We start from the raw sequence: 20,125 nt of genomic DNA, 5'->3' as shown, positions 1-20,125 counted from the left end.
GCTCATATGGGGCTCGTAGGCATTGTGCCTGTGGGAGCTTGTTTGCTGGTTTGTGGTGGGAAGGGCAAAGTGCTACCCATGCGTCAGATATCGTGTTAGGTTCCTTGTTAGACATCAAGTTGGGTGCTGCCATCACCAGAACTGTCAGCTCCCAGAACAGCCAGTGTGAGATGCCTGTCACGTGGAAGCTACCCCTTGCGATAACTGTTTGATAGGCCTAGAATGACCTCTTGGGGCTTTTGGTGTCTGAGTTTTTACATTTGTCCCTAGCTATTAGAATATGGGAGCATGTTGAGATGTGAAAAATAGATTCAGTCACCCCGGTTAGTAAAATTCTCCTCAAGGGACAGCACAGTGGTGGAGGGCCTGAGACATGAGAGGAGAGGAAAGGAGGCAGGGGTGGGGGGCTGAGGTGAGGCAGGGGCATGCCTATTGCAGCATGGAGGAAGGTGTTCTTTATTGGGACTCACCCATCCAATGTCTCCTGTAACAGAAATGACCCATGTCAGGCTTAGCAAGGAACATATATCCTGTAGGGGAGACTTCATAATTCTTGGGTATATGAACTTAATGCCTACATAAAAGTGTGGATCCCCGTGTCTCTTCTTACAGTGTTTGGAAACCTCAGAATACCCTCACTTGCACTCAGGGCAAACTATAACTTGACACAGGGTGCTACAACTCTACGTGTCTGTCCTTGACCTCTTTCAGCTCCTGGATCTTCTGGGGCAGAGTCTTGGTCCAGTACTGCAGCCCTCGGGCCTTCAGGGCTCGGCCCACGGTAGGCTGGATGTCCAGCTGCAGGTACTGCTCCTTATGGTCCAACACGGGCCAGTAGGGTAGACCCTCGCTGTTGGGGTTCCTGTGGACAGGTTCTCCCAGCAGGGAGAGCAAAAGGTTACTTTAGGGTCCTGATGAATTTGGACCTCATCCCCTGATTTAGGGCAGTGGAATACGAAGTCAGAGAATCATGGGAACTCAGAGGCAGATGTGCTGATGTTGGAACAAGGAGATGTTATTGTATTGTCTTGCTCCCACAATGCCAGGCCTGGATGTCAGTTAACTCCTTAAGGGTTGAGGGAGGGGCGTGCTCTCACCCATGCCGTGCAAAGTTGGCCCAGTACTTCATCATCCTCCTGCTCAGCAGCTCCTCCTCCTCAGTGAGGTCAACTGCCGAGAGGAAGAAATTAAGGGGCAGAGTCCTGCTTTGTTCACTCCATCATCCTGACAGCAGCACAACCTTGGGCCTAGACCTGACCCCCTTCCCTTCCCCTCCTCTCCCCTCCCCTCCCCTCCTCACCACACAGGATTCACTCCCTGCACAGTCTCTTACTCATCTCAGCCTACAATTTCTACTCCCTCAGGCTCATACATGCCCCCAGAACATCCTCCTTCCTTCTGACCAAAGGAAGTTATCTAAGGGAATAGCCATGCCTTCAGAGTTCTCTTCTCACACTGGGAGTCCTGGTGCTTGCCTCTAGTGTCAGAAGACTGAGACAGGAGAACTGCCATTCATTATGGGTCACACATGGAGAACTTGTCTCCAAGAGTCACAACAAGCAAAGAAACAATATAAAACAGCCCATTGTGCCACCATCCCCGATTCCATAGCCCACGCAGGTACGGACAGATGGAGGAAAGAGGCAGGAGTGGGAATGGCTGGGTTCCTAACCTCACACCAGCCTGTTGAGATACATCATGGTGCATAAGCCGTGCTGTCTTCACTCTGAGCCTCAGTTTCCCCATCTGAATATGGCTGAGTGGCCCGGATCCTGGGGCTGGGAGGGGGGCGGGAGGCAATAAAAATGACTTGCCTTGGGTGCCTCCCCAAAATGATCTGAAGATAAAGAGGACCTCATCCCCGTGATCAGCCTTCACATGGGGTGGCTTGGAGTCCTTGAAGAAGCTGGGTCGATGTCGGAACTCATAGAAGTGGACAGGAGCGTGGGAGCCTGAAGGCAAGGACAGGCTGAGAGAGGGGTCTCTCACCAGGGGATGTCTTTCCTCAACTGTGACGATGCGATAGCTAGATTGGGGCCAAAGCTGGATAGAATTTGAGTAGTGAAATGGGAAACTCTAGGCTGGAGCAGGAGCCAAGGAAGGTCTTAGAATTCTTTTTAAATGATGGTTTTAGAAATCTTTGCTATATGGCCTTATGATGCGGCTGGCACTCAGTTTACCCATCTGTAAAGTTTGGAAGATTCCTATGTCTTAGGAAAGTCCCAAGAGTTTATTTAGATGAGAGGCATTAAGTGCCGGCTACTGGAGACCCAATATGGACATGGGTAGGATTCTGGACACCCCAGAGCTCACTGAGCACCGCAGCTCTGAGCTGATCCCTAGGCTTCAGGACTCTGTTCCAGATGTACTCACGTTGAAAATGTGCTACTTGCAGCGCAGGGACCACAAAGAACAAATCTTCCACCATCTCCTTGAACTGCACTTGGAGAAGCTGAGGGTCCTCACTGTCCCCCACGTACTCTTCCATCAGCAGGTCACTAAATTCAGGAGGCCACATCTAGCCCAGAGGGGTCAGAGAGAGTCAGATTACACAGGCCCTGGGAGCAGCAAGGCCACAGCCTCTGGATGAAAAGTAAGGCCTGCCGTGGGACAACTTAGATCAAGGAAGGGGCAGGTTCTGGGGACAGCCAACCCACAAGTGCCAACACAGTTCAGCCTTTGTCCCTGCAGTTTGTTGCATGAGCAGGCTACAATGGAGTTGCCCTCTGTATTCGTTATTTACAGTGTCCCAGAAGCCTTACCATCTGGGCTGCCCTCCTCTGCAGGAAAGCTTGCACTGTCTCTCTGTCCATTTCCTTCTGGGAGCCATTGGTGCTGATGCTCTAATTGGTGAGAGGAGAGAATATGTTGTGGTCAAGACAGCATGGAGCTGTAGGATAGGCTTCCCGGAGACCAAAGGCCCTGGACCCGGGCCTCACCGAGGGGATGATCCAGCCATACTCATCATTGTTGACACCGATAATGCTGGGGACAGGTTGGAAATCTGCAGAGGCGAACAGCTCCTTGGGATGTCTGGGCAGGAAGATGCCATCCACTATACCAGGGATGATCTTGAAGGCCTGAAGGGACATTGGCTGCTAAGGTCAGGTCCCTTGATGATTCTGATGCTAGGCTATAGTCTCCCTGTCTGTCTCATCCCAGAATTGTCACAACCACTCTATGAGATCCTACACCTGGTTTACCACATTCTAGTCTCTACATTTCTACCTGGGCTCTGCGCTACGAAGGATGGAATGACGTCAGTGTCCAGGGGAGTTGAAGGGAGCTTAGGGCAGGCTATCTTATACCCTGTTGCCCCTCCATCCTACCATTCAGTCCAACCTTGTTAATCACCATCATCTCCTCTTCACTCTTGCCTCGTAGACAGCTCACCAGGGCCTCTGAGTCCACTTGTTCACATTCAGACAGGTTAGCCACCATCTATAAAAGATACCAGGCGGGGATGGCTCAGCTTTGCAGGCAGGGAAGTTTTTTTTTCCCCCTGAGGCTCCCGCTTGGGTTCAGGTGTCCCTCCCTCAAATCTCATAAGGTACATAGGTATGTAGATTACGACATGTGTAAAGTTGTTTCTGTTTCTTTCATATTCACAGGTGACATTCTGAGGGGCTATCACACCAGATGACATGATTTTGCATATAACGTCACAAATCCTGAGTACAGCTTTATGGGACACATGGCCAGTATGAGGCAGAGGGAGCCAATTCTAACACTTCAGAAATTCCTGTACAGAAGGCGGTTGCCTGGTTACCTCTGTGGTCCTACATCTGTCAGACAGACAACTGGAGTTTTCGAGGGTGAGACCTGAGGTGGCAGCTCAGGGTTGGGGTGTTTGAGGGCACTCACTCTATAGACTGCGTCAGAGGATTCTGAGATGAGGCTTGACATCAGGGCAACTCCACTCTCCATGATGGCACCGTGGAAAAGCCCTCGGGACATGGGGGACACAACATGTGAAGACACACTTATGCCACCTGCTGAGTTGCCAAAAATGGTGACACGGTCAGGGTCTCCTCCAAAGTGGGCGATGTTCTGCTGGACCCAGCGTAGGGCGGCCACTTGGTCCAGGTAGCCCCAGTTGCCTCTGGCGTGCTGGTCTCCAGTGCTGAGAAGTGGAAGGGACAGGGCTGACTGGGTTGTCTAGATTCTGCTCACCACCATTGCCTAGCCCAGCCCCAGGCTCACCTGAAGAAGCCCAGGACACCCAGACGGTACTGGATAGTGACCACCACCACATCCTCCATGGCTGCCAGTGTGGATCCATCATACAAGGAAGCCATACCTATAACCAGTGAACCACCATGGATCCACACCATCACCTGGAGAAGTCAAGAGAGATGCCATGTGTCTCCCAGCTAGACTTCCCTTCAGAGTCAGTACAACTTCTTTTCTGAGTGCTGCCCACATAGACAAATGCTTAGTGAGGGATTCAAGTGCAGTCACAGACATAGCTTTCTCTCTGTTTGGCGTTCACCCCACTATCAAAGCCTGACTGTATTATTCCCAGAAACTTTTGTGGGGGAAATAATAGGGCTATTTCCTCCATTATCTCGCAAGAAAATTAATCAGAAATTTCCTTAAATCTTATCAAGTCAATGCAAACTAATGTCTAGGGTCTTTGGTGACTTCAAAGTACAGCCATTGTGAACCCAATGGATCTTCTAGACACAAGTTGGTAGGTAGGTTGGATTACAGGAAGAGACTTTTCATCAGGGTTCACTACAGTGTGGCCCAGGCTGATCCTCTAATCTTTTCCTGGAAGAAATGTCCTCTTACCCCTGAATGACCATGGCTTGACACTCACAGGCAGGTTGGAACCCTCGTGGGCATGAGCTGGTGTATAGATGTTAAGGTATAGGCAGTCCTCAGACATAGGCATGGGAGGCAGGGCCAGCTTTAACAGCTTAAGAGCCTGCATATTCATTGCAGTGATGTCCTGCAGGCACCTGGTGACCAACCATGGCAGACAGTCAGCCCAGAGACATAGGGCACCCAGAAACAGACCCTCAGGCTAAATATGTTTTCAAGTTTCTCTAGGCACTTCCCTTCCTGATGCTTGGCTTATACACAGTGCTTCTCTCAGTTCTTGACTATCAAGGTGCAGGCTGTGGGCTCTGGAGAAGCTGAGATGGAGGTCTCAGGGTTATTGAGGGGTGGGGAATAATGACCTTAGGAATCCTTTTGACAACAACCTTTGATTGGAGGTGTTGACATTTATCATATCTCCCTGTAGCCAACCAGTTCTGCACTAGGACAGCTGTGTCACACTGGAGTGCATGAACGCGAAAGGCTAGTTTCCCATACGGCAGTGAGAGCCTCCCACATTGCAAGTCTAGACTCTTGGCATCCTCATCACTTCCACAATCTCCAGTTAGGAGCATATCGGTGATACCTTGAACGTCAACTTGATGAGATTTAGAATCACCATGGAAACAAATATCTAGGATAATTTGTGAGGGGTTTGAACAGTAGGTTATTTGAGACAGAAAGACATGGCCTAGAAGTAGATTCTATTGGCTGGGGCACTGAACTGAATAGAAAAGAGGCAGTGAGCTGAGCATCATCAAACCCATCTCTCCTTCTGTGCTGTGTGGGTCAAGCCACAAAGTGACAAGCCACCCCAAATTCCCACGTCATGATTTTAAAGCATGAAGGGCATTCCCCTTGAGTTATATGCCAACGTAAACTCTTCCACATTAAGTTGCTCTTACTATGTATTTTGTCTCAGCAATAAGTACCTAATATACATATGTACTTATTTCTTGTCCAGTGAAATCTAGCCCTGTTGGGCACAGCAGCAGTGGAATGTGGTGTTTGCAAGGAGCCGTTCTCTTTAAGGACCTAGTTTCTGGTGCTGTTCATAGGGGAGCTCACAGGTCCTAGGAGTCAAACCAAACCTCTCCCAGAGATCCTTCCCGTGGGTGTTAGGGAACACTAGAAGGAGCCTGATCAATCAATGCCAAGCCCCAAACTAAGAGGCGGACAGAGTCCTTTCACTCACTTAATATAATCAAGATTGCCTGAAAATACTCTTGGGAATCCCCCTGCCCCATGGAAAAATACTAGGAGGTTGAGATGAAGAACCACCAAAGTCCGTCCCAGAGATCACAGCACTCAGCCACTCCAGGGACTCAGGAGAACTTACATGGCTGGATAGGAGGTCCCATCCCTCACACCACTCCATGGTTCAGGTGGCTCAGGGGGTACGAAGCGCAGTGCTCCGACAGGTGGCTTGGCAAAGGGAATTCCCAGGAAAGAATGGATACCCACATCAAGGCCCTTCATGTGGACTAGGCTTCCCCGTATCTGGCCTGTGTGTGTGGTCCTGATGGGACTGCCTGAATCCCAGCCTGTGGATAGAGAGCTGACATCAGGGTTGGGTCTGCATAATTAGCTGCCACCACAGTAAGGGTTTTTCTTCACCAACTTCCTTGTCACCCTCAGCTCAGCCAAGGTTGGGAAATGTTAGTTTCATATACCTCTTGTCTGTCACACTGGCCTCACATCACCCCTGTTCATGACTGTTGAATTGAATTTGAAACACAGAAGAGGGGCTCTTGAGTGATGTGTGCCAAGATTTGGGGATACATTGGGAGAACTCTGTATACTGAAAAACTACTGAAGTGAACCATGAAATGGGTAGTTACAGTATTTTAACTATATCTCAAAAGCTGTGATACAATGGTGCTTGCATTGGTACAATAGTAGCACAACAGTTGTGGGAGTGATTGTCTGATTGCATTTAAGGTCCACTCTATGAGTCGGAACCCATGTCAGAAACTGCCTGGGTGTCCTAGAATCTGAGATGAGATAGCCTAAGGCCCTAGGGGGAAAACCAAATGCTGTTCTTGAGGGATATAGCAATAAAGTGACTCCTAATAACATTTACTTCACTCATAGATCAGTGTCTGGCTCAGCCATCATTAGGAAAGCTTCTTCCCGTAGTATGGGAAAAGAGACCCACAACTGGACAGTGTGCAGTTCTGGCCTTTTGGAGTGAATCTCACAGGAGTAGGCTACTTCCTTTGAGACTGGCGCCATTTGTAATTACTGAGTCAGCTTGCCATTCTCTTGGTTGACCCATTCCCATATCACCCACTCATGAAATGTCATTGCCTTGTTGTGACAGAGCTCCAAGATCCTTACCAGAGGCTCACCAGAGAGCATCACTCATCATGCCTTCAATGCTATGAATTAAAGAAACCATTTTCCTTAGTCATTATCCAGTGTTGGCTATTTTGCCATAGCAACACAAAGCAAACTCAGACAGAAAATTGGTACCAAGCAGGAGGCTGCTTCATAACCGTACCTGAAAACATGGAAATGGGATTGTAACACAATGGTGGCCAAAGATTGGAAGGGTTTGGAGGGATGATCTATGAAAGCCTTATTTTGCTGCAGAGGGAATGCTATACGTTGTTACGATGACAAAAGATCAGGAAGGAGCTTGCACTTCATAGATGGTTTACATGCTTATGTCCAGATTGCTAATAGCAGTGCTGACAGTAAAGACTTATTATGAAAAGTCCCAGAAGAAAATGAGGCCCATCTCATCTAGAGCAAAGGTGACCTACATTACATTATTACAAAGGAGTTGGCTACCTTGTGTCTGCACGCTAAAGCTCATAGAAAGCCAACTTTAAGAGTGATGCCTAGGCCGTGTGGTGGTGGCACACACCTTTAATCCCAGCACTCAGGAGGCAGAGGCAGGTAGATCTCTGTGAGTTCGAGGCCTGCCTGGTCTACAAGTTAGTTCAGGACAGCCACAGTTACACAGAGAAACTCTGTGTCAAGGAGAGAGAGAGAGAGAGAGAGAGAGAGAGAGAGAGAGAGAGAGAGAGAGAGAGAGAGAGAGAGAGAGAGAGAGAGAGAGAGAAAAGTGATGTAAACCATCATAGCGGGAACTGTGTGAGTCCTCCGGGCCATATTTGGTGAAATTCATAGCAGTCCCTGATGAGGGAGGCAGAGCTTAAAAATATAAAAATTCACATCATGTCCATGTAAAGAGCAAACACAGTTCTCTGTAAGAATTTGAAGGCACAAAAGAAAACACTATGGGTAGAAGGGATCCAGGCCCAGAGGAATGCCCCAGAATGGTGGGGAAGGCACACTGAAGACAGCCTAGAAATCTTCCACCTGCCAATATCTTCCCCCTCTAACTTCCCATCACAGACAGAGAGGATCCTTAGATTCTGGCATAATGATGTATGTCTGCTCTGGCCATTCCTGAGCCATCCTGGAGATGGCTCTTGCCACTGACCCAAAGGGAATTGCAGATCTTGAGGGGCTATATACCTGGTACTAATTTGTTGGACACAGAATCCAAGGGCTATTAGGTCATAGCAGGTTCCACTGAGATTTCTAAGGGAAATCTGGAAGGCTCCACCCCAGCCAACAGTGCCAAGATTTTCCACGAGAATGCCTTGTGAGCTGGTTGAGTGGGACCATGGCTCTTGAGATTCCAGAACTGTACAAATATAGGCAATTGGCGGCAGCCACCTATAGAAGCCAGGCGGCCACAGTACATACCTTGAGAGAGCAGTCAGGGAGGCTGCAACCGGTGTGGTGGTTTGAATGAGAGTGTTTTCTTTAGGCTCAGATGTTTCAATATTTGGTCCCCAGTTGGTGACTCTGTTTGGGTACATTTGGAAGGTGTGACCTCATTGGAGAACATCCCTGGGGCAGGGCTTTTGAGGTTTCACTCCCTTACAGTTTGAGATGTGAGCTCTCAACTGTATCTGTCATCCTACCTGCTGCCAAGAGCCATCCTGTCCTTGCTGTTCTGGACTTGTATCCTTCTGGAACCAGAAGCTCAAATAAATGCTTTCTTTTATAAGTTGCTTAGGTCATGTCACAGAAATAAAAAAGTAGCTAATAGAGCAAGCAGTGTCACAGGGATTGAGGACACTGAGTGTCCGCTTTCATGGGCACAGCATGCCAGACTTGCAGTTTTGAGTTTGCTTGGGCCCTGGCACTCTTTTCTATTTCCCTGTTCATCCTGTTTGCAGTAAGAATGCCCGAGTCAGCTTTCTATTGCTGTGAAAACACCATGACCAAAGTCAACTTAGAGGAGGGAAGGGTTTATTTCATCTTACAGCCTAGAGTCCTGAAGGGAAGGCAGGGCTGGAAGGAACTCAAGGAAGAAACTGCCGCGGAGGCTGTGCAGCAGTGGTTCTCAACCGGTGGGCATCCTGCATATCAGCTATGTACGCTACAATTCACAACAGTAGCAAAGTTACGGTTATAAAGTAGCAATGGCATAATTTTATGGTTGGGGTGTCACCACAACCTGAGTAACTGTATTAAAGGGTCACAGCATTAGCAAGCCTGAATGCCACTGCCATGGAGGAATGCCGCTTACTGATTTATCCTCCTTGGCTTGCTTAGCCTGCTTTCTTACATATAACAAAGGATCACTGGCCCAGGGGAGGCGTTGCTCACAATGGGCTGTGCCCTCCCACATTAATCATCAACCAAGAAAATGTGCCCACAGACTTGCCTACAGGCCAGTCTGCTGCAATCGATTTCTCAGCTGAGATTCCCTCCTACCAGTCTAGTGTTGTGTCAGGTTGACAAAACCCAGCCTGCACAAGGGATGCCTACTCCATGACCATTCCAACATTAATTCTTTTTGTTTTTGAGGATCATTTAAATTTTTTTCTTATAATTTATTCAGATTACATCCCGATTGTTATCCCCTCACTTGTATCTTCCTGTTCCCCTCTCCTCTTTTCACCCTATTCCCCTAGACCAACATTAATTCTTAAAACCATCAAACTTGTCTTTCAAAGGCTCCCAGCTGGAAGGAATTTCCCTTGAATTTCAGAGGGGACTTAGGACTTTGGAATCATGCCTGACAGAGTAAAGTCTTTGGGACTCAGAGAATGCCATGGATATATTTTGTACTGCGAGGAGAATATGAACCTGGAGACTGAGACAGAATGCTGTAATCTGGATGAATGTTTCCCATAGGGTGCTGCTGCTGAGGTAGCAGAGTTTCAAGAAATAGGGTCTAGTGGGAGGTGACACGAGTCCTAGGAACCCTCATGCAGGGATTACTGCTGGATTTTTGAATCCGGTTAGGTCTTGCAGTAAGAGTAAAAAGTGAGCCGTCAGACCGAGTGACTGATGGCCATTCCCAGGGCGCATTGCTGCTTCTTGCACCGTACGATCTCTCTCCTACATGCCCCTACTGTGAAATGCCATTGGCATGGTGCGACATCATCACTAGAAGATCTCAACAGAGTGAGCTAGAGCGAGCCACCTGATCACAACTTTTTAAACCCTAAGAGGCGAGCTAAACGAAACCACTCCCTTTGACCGCTGTGTGGCTTCAGGTATTCTGTCACAGCTACCCAACCCACTGAGATGTCTGCATGAGCAGACCCACCCCCTCCTCTGTCACGTGCTGCTTACACAGGATTCCATTTGGAACACGATCTCTAGCCACGCGACTTGGCTTCAGTTGCCAGCTACTGAGGCCTCATGCTGTGTTTGTTACAGCAATAGACAATACTGCTCTATAATATCCACCATCTTAGGCTTGTTTCATTAGCTGATTAGCTTTGAAGTAAAGTCTCCCTTCGAGTGGTATGAGGGAGCTCTAGCATGTAGTAGTGTGAGGTGATCTTTGTGTTAGGTAGTGTTAAATTGTGTTGCCAGAAGTGCAGTAAGTCTGTAATTATTTTGCTTGGGATCAAGGGCCAGAGCCTTCATCTACTTAGACAAACTCCTGAGGTCTGTGTATGAATGCCAGCCAGGGACCTGACAGAAGGGGGCGGGGCGGACCACATTTGTGCTCTCTGACTTGTTAACTGTGCCTCCTGAGGAGGGCTCAAGCCAAGCACTATTTAAAATGGGAGTCATTAGAGTAGCAGGGAAGATCTCTTGCCTGGAGGGTGACTTTTGAGAGCAAAGCCAAATTAGGCGAGGGAGAAAGGCCACTGGAGGTAAGAAGAGGCAAGTGGCCTTCTTCATGGGCACACTGGGAAAAGGAGGCAAGAATTGGGATCTTCAGGAGGGGCCCTTGAGGGGAGACAGTGAGGACCGAGGGACGTGCTCAGACATTCTGCCCACCTAACTCCAAATAAGGTAGAGACTGCTTGGCAAGCAGAGTGAGCTTACTTTTTCCCTGGAAGCCAAGTCATGCTGCTGCCTCCGCTAGGCCAGGTATGTGGTGTAAAAGGCACCCTGACCTCTCAGATCTAATCCCAGGTACAGGGCTGGGCTCCTGTATTCACCAAAAGCAGTCTTTCTTTTCCCCCAAGACAGGGCTTCTCTGTGTAGCCTTGGTTGTCCTGGAATCACTTTGTAGACCAGGCTGGCCTCAAACACACAGAGACCCACCTGCCTCTGCCACTCGAGTGCTGGGATTAAAGGCGTGCCACCACTACCTCCCGGCTTGAGTAAGTAGTCTTACTTAAGTACCTCTGAGAAAGTCATGTTACCCCACTGGCTAGTACACCAGAGTCAAATGGCCATGGAGGGTATCGCCATGTTGCTTAGTTCCTGTGTATAGCTCTAGCCCCAGTCCCAAACCCAGGACGGAATGTCCTGACTGCCCATCTAGAGACTGCTTGCCATCTGGCCTTGTTCATCAGTCATTCCCCCAAACCCCCTCCTACTCAGCTCCTTCCTTGAAGGCAGGCATCCTTAGGTGGCCTCTATGCTCTGTAGCTTCAGGTGGCCCACCCTGATTCTTGGAGAGCATCATACAAGTGCAGCGTTCCTGAGCAACAAACTCCACCATTTCAGCCCTTTCTTGCCCGCTTCCTCCCTCAGTCTCCACTCTGCCTCTGTACAGCTTGGCAGCTCTGACAATGGTTCCCAGTCACTCCTACGAGAGCCTCACCCTGGACCTGGAGGAGAAGCAGGAGTCCACACATCCCAGTGGTTAGCCGAGCGGGAGTTAGTTCCAGTCCCATGGTTGGTACACAGGCGTGTGTCTGAACTTCTGCAGGTCAGGTCAGGTTTTAGCAGAAGGCACCTGAGGACTTAAGCTGGAGTTTGGACCCAGCAGAGTGTGGGCTGGGCTCTGGGTGGGGCCTGGAATGGTGGGTGCTGGAGGAGGACAACAATAAACAATGAGCCAACTGGGCTTGTGAAAGCCTTTATCAACAGTCAGGGATCCTGTCCACCTCCACACTTCATGTGCTTCTTCCGGCCTCCCCAGAAGGTGCTATGCAGTATCTGCAGCCCCTAAAACACAGGGACCAGCACCTGAAGCCTGCAGTCACTAAGTGTGCCGACATGACAGTCATAGGTGCAAAGAAGGCACCGAGGATGAGAAGACAGGGCAGAAAGCTGCAACTGGAGAAGACAGAAGGGCTTCTTTAAAGAGAAAAACCCTCAGTGACCCATATCAGAGAATGGACACACCTATTATGGGGTGAAGAAAAGCATACATGAAGTTACAAATGTTCCTTTAATCTTGAAAATTCCTCCTTAGTTTCTGGACTCACGATTTACTTGGTTCCCTGTCCTGGCCCCTTAATCCTCATAATCATGGTCAGAATATTTTCATAGATTCTTCCTTGGACTCAGGGACATTTCTGATTTCTATATTGTGTCTTTAAACACACACACACACACACACACACACACACACACACACACACACACACAGAGAGAGAGAGAGAGAGAGAGAGAGAGAGAGAGAGAGGTCACTTTGAGATGCTCTGGAGAACGCTTTAAGAAGGCTGCTGCTGATTTGTTCCACTGTTGCTGCTGCTGTTTGCTGCTTCGCTGGCCTACTGGAATCCTGCCAATGAAGAGTGGAAGCACCCTAAGGAACTGAGTCTAAAGATGTCGGCATCTTGTATATAGATGCAAAATAAGTGTAATTCTAGATACAGTGGTATAGAATTCAAATGTAAGTTTATTCCTCACACACATTATATATACATATATATGTATGTTTCTACTCTAATATGAAGTATTGTCCATATAACTCAGTTATAATTCAGGATTTACTTCCAATACTTTGAAAGTGCTATTTCAGGCTGTTGAGGATAAACAAGTTCCACAAGCTAATTGTTAGCTGATCAAATCATGGTCATGCCAATCACTGGTCTACTTTTATCACAAGAATATACATCTTAGGTGCGGCAGATAGATATGACTCTATAGAAAGATAAGGTGGGATAGTTAGACAAGGTCTTCAAAAACCTCAGAGACATGCAGAATATGGCATTTAAAATGTTTTCATTAATTTAAAGATTCCCTGACAATGAGACAAGTTAACTCCTGGCAACACCCAGCCTACCTCACAGAGGATGATGAGAAGAACCTCCTTATGGCTTCAAATGTGGCAAACCAGACACTGGGCAAAATGTCCTCATTTCTACCACAATGTCTACAGAACTCCTGTTGTGAAGAGCAGACTTCAGAAAATGGAACACTGAGAAACCCTTCAGGTCAGCTTCCTAACCTCTGAAACATGCCCAGTTTTGCTCCTGCAGGCATTTATAAAAAGAGGCAGATAAAATTTTATATACAGGAACAGTATGTAACGATTTTTTTTTTTGCCAGTTGGCATCCTCCGTGGCTGATGTCAGAGACCTCTATGAGCTATTATTATCTGAAGGCTGTAGGATCAAATTTATTTGCTGAAGCCTACTTTCTAATCCAATGATACAGAGTCATGACTTTGGGACGATGGAGAGGGCCACTGTTTGCTCACTTTATCCAGTGAGGATGCAGTGTCCCAGCTCCTACCACCCAGCAAATACAATGGCATTTGACCTGGATTTCTTGGTTTATGAAAATGGATATAAATTTCTGCTATTTGTATATTATTCTGCTTATAATTTTTTTTAGAGATGTTGGTCTTACTATGTTGCTTAGGCTGACCTGAAACTGTTGGGTTCATGTAGTTCTCTTGTTTCAGTCTCTGAACAGCAGGGACCACAGATACCTACGACAGAGCTCAGCTTGCACTTTGTGAACTTTTAGAACCACAGATTGGACATGTGAAGACAACAGGACTTTGAGTCATTAAGTTTCTTTATTGCTACTTGCAAAGAAGAAAGACATGAGACTTGCTGAGAGAAAACATAGGCTTTTCACATAGCCCACCCCCATGTAGTCAATCTTTCAAAAGCTTCTGTTATATTTGAAGAGGGTCTGGGACTTGAAGAAGAGGAAAGAGGATGAAAGATGAGGAGAAGGAAGGAGTCTTGTCCCAGTGGGATGTGAAAAAACTGGGACACTTAGGGGATCACACATCTCTACAGTCATGGGATCATTTACTGTGTGGTTCTCAGAAAAGGTGTCCCAACATGTTGAGTAATGAGTAACACACCAAAGGTTTGTTATACATGTTGGTCAAATGGATAACTGTAGAGGTTAGGGGTGCTTAAGTGACTGTTAGACTCTAATCATGGTCCTCAATAGCTTTAAGAATGTTAGGCTGAAAAAAAAAAAAAGAATATTAGGCTGACCCCACATATACTCAACCCTACACATAATTTTTCTCACAGGGCACTACAACTCTTGGCGATTTTCCTGAGAACACTTTAATTCCTGGATCTTCTGGGGCAGAGTCTTGGTCCAGAACTGCAGCCTTCTGGCCTTCAGGGCTCGGCCCACAGCAGGCTGGGTGTCCAGCTGCAGGTACTGCTCCTCATGGTGCAACATGGGCCAGTAGGGTAGACCCTCGCTGTTGGGATTCCTGTGGACAGGCCACCCAGCAAAGAAGGATGAGGTCGTTTTTATACAAGGTCTGATCCCGTAATTTGTCTTAGGGCAGTGGACCATTTGGGGCAGTGGTTGAGGGGGCATGTGTCCTTGTATAGGTATACAAGTGTCACCCACTAGTGTCTTCTCCATGTGGGGCAAGACTACCTGGCCAATTTTATATCTCATCTCAGTGGCAAAATCTAAAGAGCCATACCACAGCACCTGCCAGGTCACTGCAGTATGACTAGTAACCAGTCTGTGCACTATGTCTAAGTGTGCCCTGGTGTGAAGAGGACTCTGTCATATGCTGAAATATCCATGCATGCTAATGAGGTCATCAACCACAGATGGAACCCTAGATAGGGACCCTCCACTGAAAAGGTTGAGGGAAGGGCGTGCTCTCACCCATGTCGTGCAAAGTTGGCCCAGTACTTCATCATCCTCCTGCTCAGCAGCTCCTCCTCCTCAGTGAGGTCAACTGTAGCCATTGGGAAGACAAAGGCCCGGTCCCAGTCACTGCATACAGCTGCCTACTCATGGTCCACTACCACTCTACAGCCTCTTTCCCTTCCCCCCTTTTCACCCAAGATTCAAGATCCAGCCACACTTCTAATTGAATTCTTCCTGGTTCATTTCTGCTCCACTGTGTCCTCAATCCCTCTATTATAAGTGTAGTGGCTTGAATGATATGACTCCCATAGGCTTATATCTTTGAATGCTTGGTCTCACTTGGTGGAACTTTTTGGGAAGAATTAGGAGATGTGGCCTTGTTGCAGGAGGTGTGTTACTGGAAGTTGGCTTTGAGGTTTAAGAAGTCTACCCTATTCCAGTTGGCTCTCTCTCTCTCTCTGCCTTGTGCTTGTAGATCAGAATGTAAAAGTGTCATGCCTGCCTGCATGCTGCCATTCTCTCATCCATGATGGCCATAGACTCTAACTAACCCTTTGAAACTGTAAGTGCCAATAAATTCTTTCTTTCTATTATAAGTTGCCTTAGTCATAGTGTCTCATCACAGCAACAGAAAAGTAACTAAGATAATAGGTTTTACTTGAAAGAGTCCAGAGTCTTATGTGTGTGGATTTTTGAGCTGAGAAATGATGTATCCTTGATTATGTCCTCCCACAGAGCTTGATTTTCTCAACTGGACTGGAAGCTCAGTCGTCCCTCAAGTACCTACCTGGGATCCCATCCAGCTCATGGAAAAAAAAAAGACTCACGTTTTATGCCCCAGAAGGAGGACCCAAAGACAAAGAAAACCTCATCGCCATGGTCAGCTCTCACATGGGATGGCCTGGTATCTTTCAGGAAGTTGGCCTTGTGGCAGAACTCATAAAAGTAGACAGGAGCGTGGGAGCCTAGAGGTGGTGACATAATATTTTCTTACCTGGAGCTTTCCCGCCTAACCCTTAGTGACAGGTATGTTGGTATAAAGTTATCTGATGTCACAATAGTGAGCCTGGTGGCTCCAGGCTGTAATACTAGTTATGGGAAAGTCCTCAGCTAAACAGTGACCATGGTCTTCCCAGCTGTGTGGTTTTGGCAAACCAATAAGAGTATCAGCAATCTGTTTCCTTATCTGTACCTGGAAAAGATGTCACTCTCTTACACTGGAACCAAGAAATACTGATGTAATGGTCTTTGGGTATATGGTGCCAGAGACATGGCCCAGGCATGAGAGGGGAGGTGAATATTACAGAGCTCATCTGGGACCCATGGCTCTGAACCCCCACACCCTGGGCCCTCCCATTACAGATGTACTCACTCTGAAAATTCGCCACTTGGAGTGCAGGGATAACGAACATGAAGTCCCCCATCATTTCTTTGAACTGTATTTGGAGGGTCTGGGGGTCCTCAGTGTCCCCCATGTACTCTTCTATTAGCAGGTCACTACATTCAGGAGGCAGCATCTACACCAGGTGATCAGGAAGAATGAAGTTAGGCAGGTTCCTGTTTTGACTGGTATCAGCCTCAGTGTGAAGAATATGTCCAGGGATGAGACAGAGTATAGAGGGAAAGGCATAAGTTCCGGGGTGAGCCCATCCATAAACACACACACACACACACACACACACACACACACACACACACACACCTTTGTTTCTAGGCATGCCATCTGAGAAGGCAATATTGGAGCCCTTTCTATTGGAGGCAGTACTCAAGGTGCCTCACCATTTGTGCTGCTGTCTTCTTAAGAACAGCTTGCAGGTTCTCTCTGGTTATTTCCTTTATTGTCTCAGCAGTGCCTACAATCTGGGAGCAGAGGATAGTTTTGAGTGTAAGGTGGAATGAATATGAGTCAAGTTTCTACTGCCCACCATATGAGTCCTCAGACTTCTAAAGAATTGGAACTGTGCCTCACCATGGGCAGAAGCCAACCATACTCATCATTGTTAACACCGATGATGCTGGGGACAGGATGAAAGTCCACAGAAGCCAACAACTCTAGGGGGTGCTTGGGTAGGAATTTCCCATCTACCACAGCAGGGATCATCTTGAAGACCTGAGGAGCATCGATGGTCAGTGATGAAAATCAATTTCACACATATTCTGATATCCACTGAGAAACCCTAACCATTATCCCTTTTCTTTGTCTCAGGGTGCAGATCCACCCATGGCTGTAGAGGAATTTTATTTCAGAACATGGCTGCTCTGGCAAGAGATTATATTCAAAGATCTTCTAGGTCTGTGTGAACCATCTGGAATGCAGACACAAGCCAGGCAGTGGTGGCCCGTGACTTTAATCCCAAGAGAAAGAGGCAAGCAGATCTCTGAGTTCAAGGCCAGCCTGGTGTAGGGCAAGTTTCAGATGAAGAAAAGCTTAGGTCCAGGCATGGTGGTGCACACATTTAAATCCAAATAATGAAGATGAGGTTAGTTTATAGAAGGAACTACTCATATTTAAAAGTGATGTCTAATTGAGTGGCGGACAAAGTGACAAATCAGAGAAAGATTTGACAGAATAAGTTATGCCCGACTCTCACAAGAAAAGAGAGGAAAGGGATGCTACTTAGCACAGTGATGAGGAGAGGAGGCTGTTTTACAGAGAGATGTTGAAGACAGAATGAGCCAGATAATGAAAGGAGCCAAAAGATTAGAGCAGATTGCTAGAGTTAGTTTGATGCTATGCAGAGCAATTCAGAAGCTCAGAGAGAGAAGATGTTTGAATCAGTCAGCTGGGAGAGTAGTTTGAGCCAGAACAGTTGAGCTGAACCAGCCAGCCAGAGCTCAGAAAGAACACAACAACAACAACAACAACAACAAAAAGGGTGAGCTTATTCAGCAGTAAGTCTCAGAAGCTGAAAACGTTCTAGGCCTAGATTAGATTGTGCAGAGGCTAGAAGCTTTCAGGAAAGGTCTAGGTTAGCAGACAGAGGCAGTAAACTTCCAAGATGATAATCACGTAAATAAAAGGTACTTTTTACGCTTGGCAGACAGTCGACATGTATTAGGATATCTTGGTGTTCGTTTTACATACATGATTGAAAGGACATGAAACCACGGAGCAGAGGTGATTTCTTTGGAGCAGTAGGACCTGACTCTCCTGCATCCTGTTGATCAGGTCCTCCAAGTCACACAATTCTGCCAACCTTGTTAATAGCCAGAATCTCCTCTTCGCTCTTGCTTCTCAGGCAGCGCACCAAGGTCTCTGACTCCACAGCCTCACAACCAGATAAGTTGGCTACTGTCTGTAAAGGGATCAGGCAGGAGTTGACTCATCCTTCTAGTCAAGGAGAAGAGTCTCTCCAATCCAAGTCTGATGCCACTGTGCCCAAATATCACATCACACTTCAGGCTGTGCAGATTAGGTTACATTTGGGGTCCCCACTTTCTTGTTGCTCAGCTGTGACAGCTTAAAAATAAACTACGTGTGTGTATTCATGAGGGCATGTGTGCTCACGTGTGACTTTGGAAGTGCCTGTACTATGGTTTGTGTGCAAAGATCAGGGTACCATCTTGTTTGGGAAATGGTCCTTTATAGTTTCTCTCCTACCTATGAGAGGCTGCCTTGCTTGTGACTTTCCAGGGACTCTTGGGCCTCTGCCTCCCATCTCACTGTTGGAACACTAGGATAATACACTTGTTGCCACATGCAAATTTGTGTGGTTTCTGGGGGGATTTGAACTCAGGTCCTTATACTTGTAAACAAGGCAAGGGCTTTTTACCTACTGGGCCATATATTCAGCCATTGCATATTTGTTTCTGATGAATGATGGGAGCCACAAGGTGCTCATATAGATTTATTACATCGAGTCTGTAAAAAGCAAGGAGAAGTGGATTTTTTCCCTTGAGTCTCTGAGAAAGTACTGGAAATAAGCTATTTCCCATGCTTCTTGTTTTCTCCACTGAGAAGACGAGAGTGAGGGCTGAGGCTGTAGGGTTATTGATAGGATGACAGAGGTGACTCACTGTGTAGATCACCTCAGAGGTGTTGGAGATAAGGTCAGGCAGCAGGGCCACCCCACTCTCCATGATGGCTCTGTGGAAGAGTCCTTGGGACATGGGAGACACAACATGTGAAGACACACTTGTGCCACCTGCAGACTCGCCAAAAATAGTGACACTGTCAGGGTCGCCTCCAAAGCGGGCGATGTTCTGCTGGACCCAATGTAGGGCAGCCACTTGGTCCAGGTAGCCCCAGTTGCCTCTGGCGTGCTGGTCTCCAGTGCTGAGAAGTGGAAGGGAAGGAATCACAGGACTGTTTTATTTCTGTTTATTCCCTACTACGCAGCCCAGCCTAGCTCCAGACTCACCTGAAGAAGCCCAGGATACCCAGGCGGTACTGGATAGTGACCACCACCACATCCTCCATGGCTGCCAGCACAGATCCGTCATGAATGGAAGCCATGCCCATAACCAGTGCACCACCATGGATCCACACCATCACCTGTGGAAATCAAGTCAGAAGCTAGGAGGTTTCCACCCACATCAAGCTCTGCCTGCCTCAGGACATCCTCACTTGGACCACAGACAGGACCCTGATACCACCATATGTTTGTTAGTCCCCCTCCTCTCTCAGAACCCAAGCCTGGATTAGTGACTCTAAATCTGGAGTAATGACACCATTATTCTCAGACCCCTCTGAAATTAAATTAAAAGGGTGTGTGTATTTTCATCAGTGTCTCTTCTGATTGTTAAATTAAAAAAATCATTGGCATATAGCTGATCATGGTGGAGTATGCCTTTAACACAAGAATTCTGGGACTGGGCAGGCTGCCTATGTACCTTCTCCACTCTCTCTGTTACCCCAGACCCAATTCTCAAGGTCCTTCCATTCCCCTGTCCACCCTTTCAGTAGATCTGTTAAACCACATCCTCTGGCCTTCCCTCTCTATCTCATTGCTGTGTCCCAAACCCCAACTTAGGCAAACACTCCTGCTTAACTACACAGACCATGGCTGCCAGATGACCAGGTAGGCTTCCATGGCCC

General features: G+C 47.5%; 2 protein-coding genes across 2 annotated transcripts in view; both read right to left on the bottom strand.

Annotated features, from left to right (window-relative positions):
- Nucleotides 1–440: 440 nt before the first annotated feature.
- LOC127209248 (pyrethroid hydrolase Ces2e-like) lies at nt 441–6,408 on the bottom strand (the record flags this gene model as incomplete). Its single annotated transcript, XM_051168847.1, has 11 exons — nt 441–862; nt 1,098–1,170; nt 1,815–1,952; nt 2,374–2,518; nt 2,763–2,843; nt 2,940–3,080; nt 3,343–3,441; nt 3,865–4,123; nt 4,204–4,337; nt 4,823–4,964; nt 6,164–6,408. Coding segments are annotated over 11 exons (1,644 nt in total), but the record flags the coding sequence as incomplete, so codon positions are not given.
- A 7,418-nt stretch (nt 6,409–13,826) lies between these two features.
- LOC127209536 (acylcarnitine hydrolase-like) overlaps nt 13,827–20,125 on the bottom strand; it is a 12,799-nt gene continuing 6,500 nt past the window's right edge. Inside the window, exons 4-12 of the mRNA XM_051169196.1 lie at nt 19,449–19,582; nt 19,105–19,363; nt 18,285–18,383; nt 17,057–17,197; nt 16,867–16,947; nt 16,460–16,604; nt 15,915–16,052; nt 15,103–15,175; nt 13,827–14,689 (exon numbers count right to left, since the gene is read on the bottom strand). Coding sequence (XP_051025153.1) covers nt 14,503–14,689; nt 15,103–15,175; nt 15,915–16,052; nt 16,460–16,604; nt 16,867–16,947; nt 17,057–17,197; nt 18,285–18,383; nt 19,105–19,363; nt 19,449–19,582 — 1,257 coding nt within the window. The 3' untranslated portion in view covers nt 13,827–14,502. The remainder of the gene's footprint in view (nt 14,690–15,102; nt 15,176–15,914; nt 16,053–16,459; nt 16,605–16,866; nt 16,948–17,056; nt 17,198–18,284; nt 18,384–19,104; nt 19,364–19,448; nt 19,583–20,125) is intronic.

Source organism: Acomys russatus, chromosome 26 (genome assembly GCF_903995435.1).
Source record: "Acomys russatus chromosome 26, mAcoRus1.1, whole genome shotgun sequence".
Classification (NCBI taxonomy): Eukaryota; Metazoa; Chordata; class Mammalia; order Rodentia; family Muridae; genus Acomys; species Acomys russatus.
Note: the sequence above shows the minus strand (reverse complement) of the source record. Positions and strands in the feature narration are given on the sequence as shown.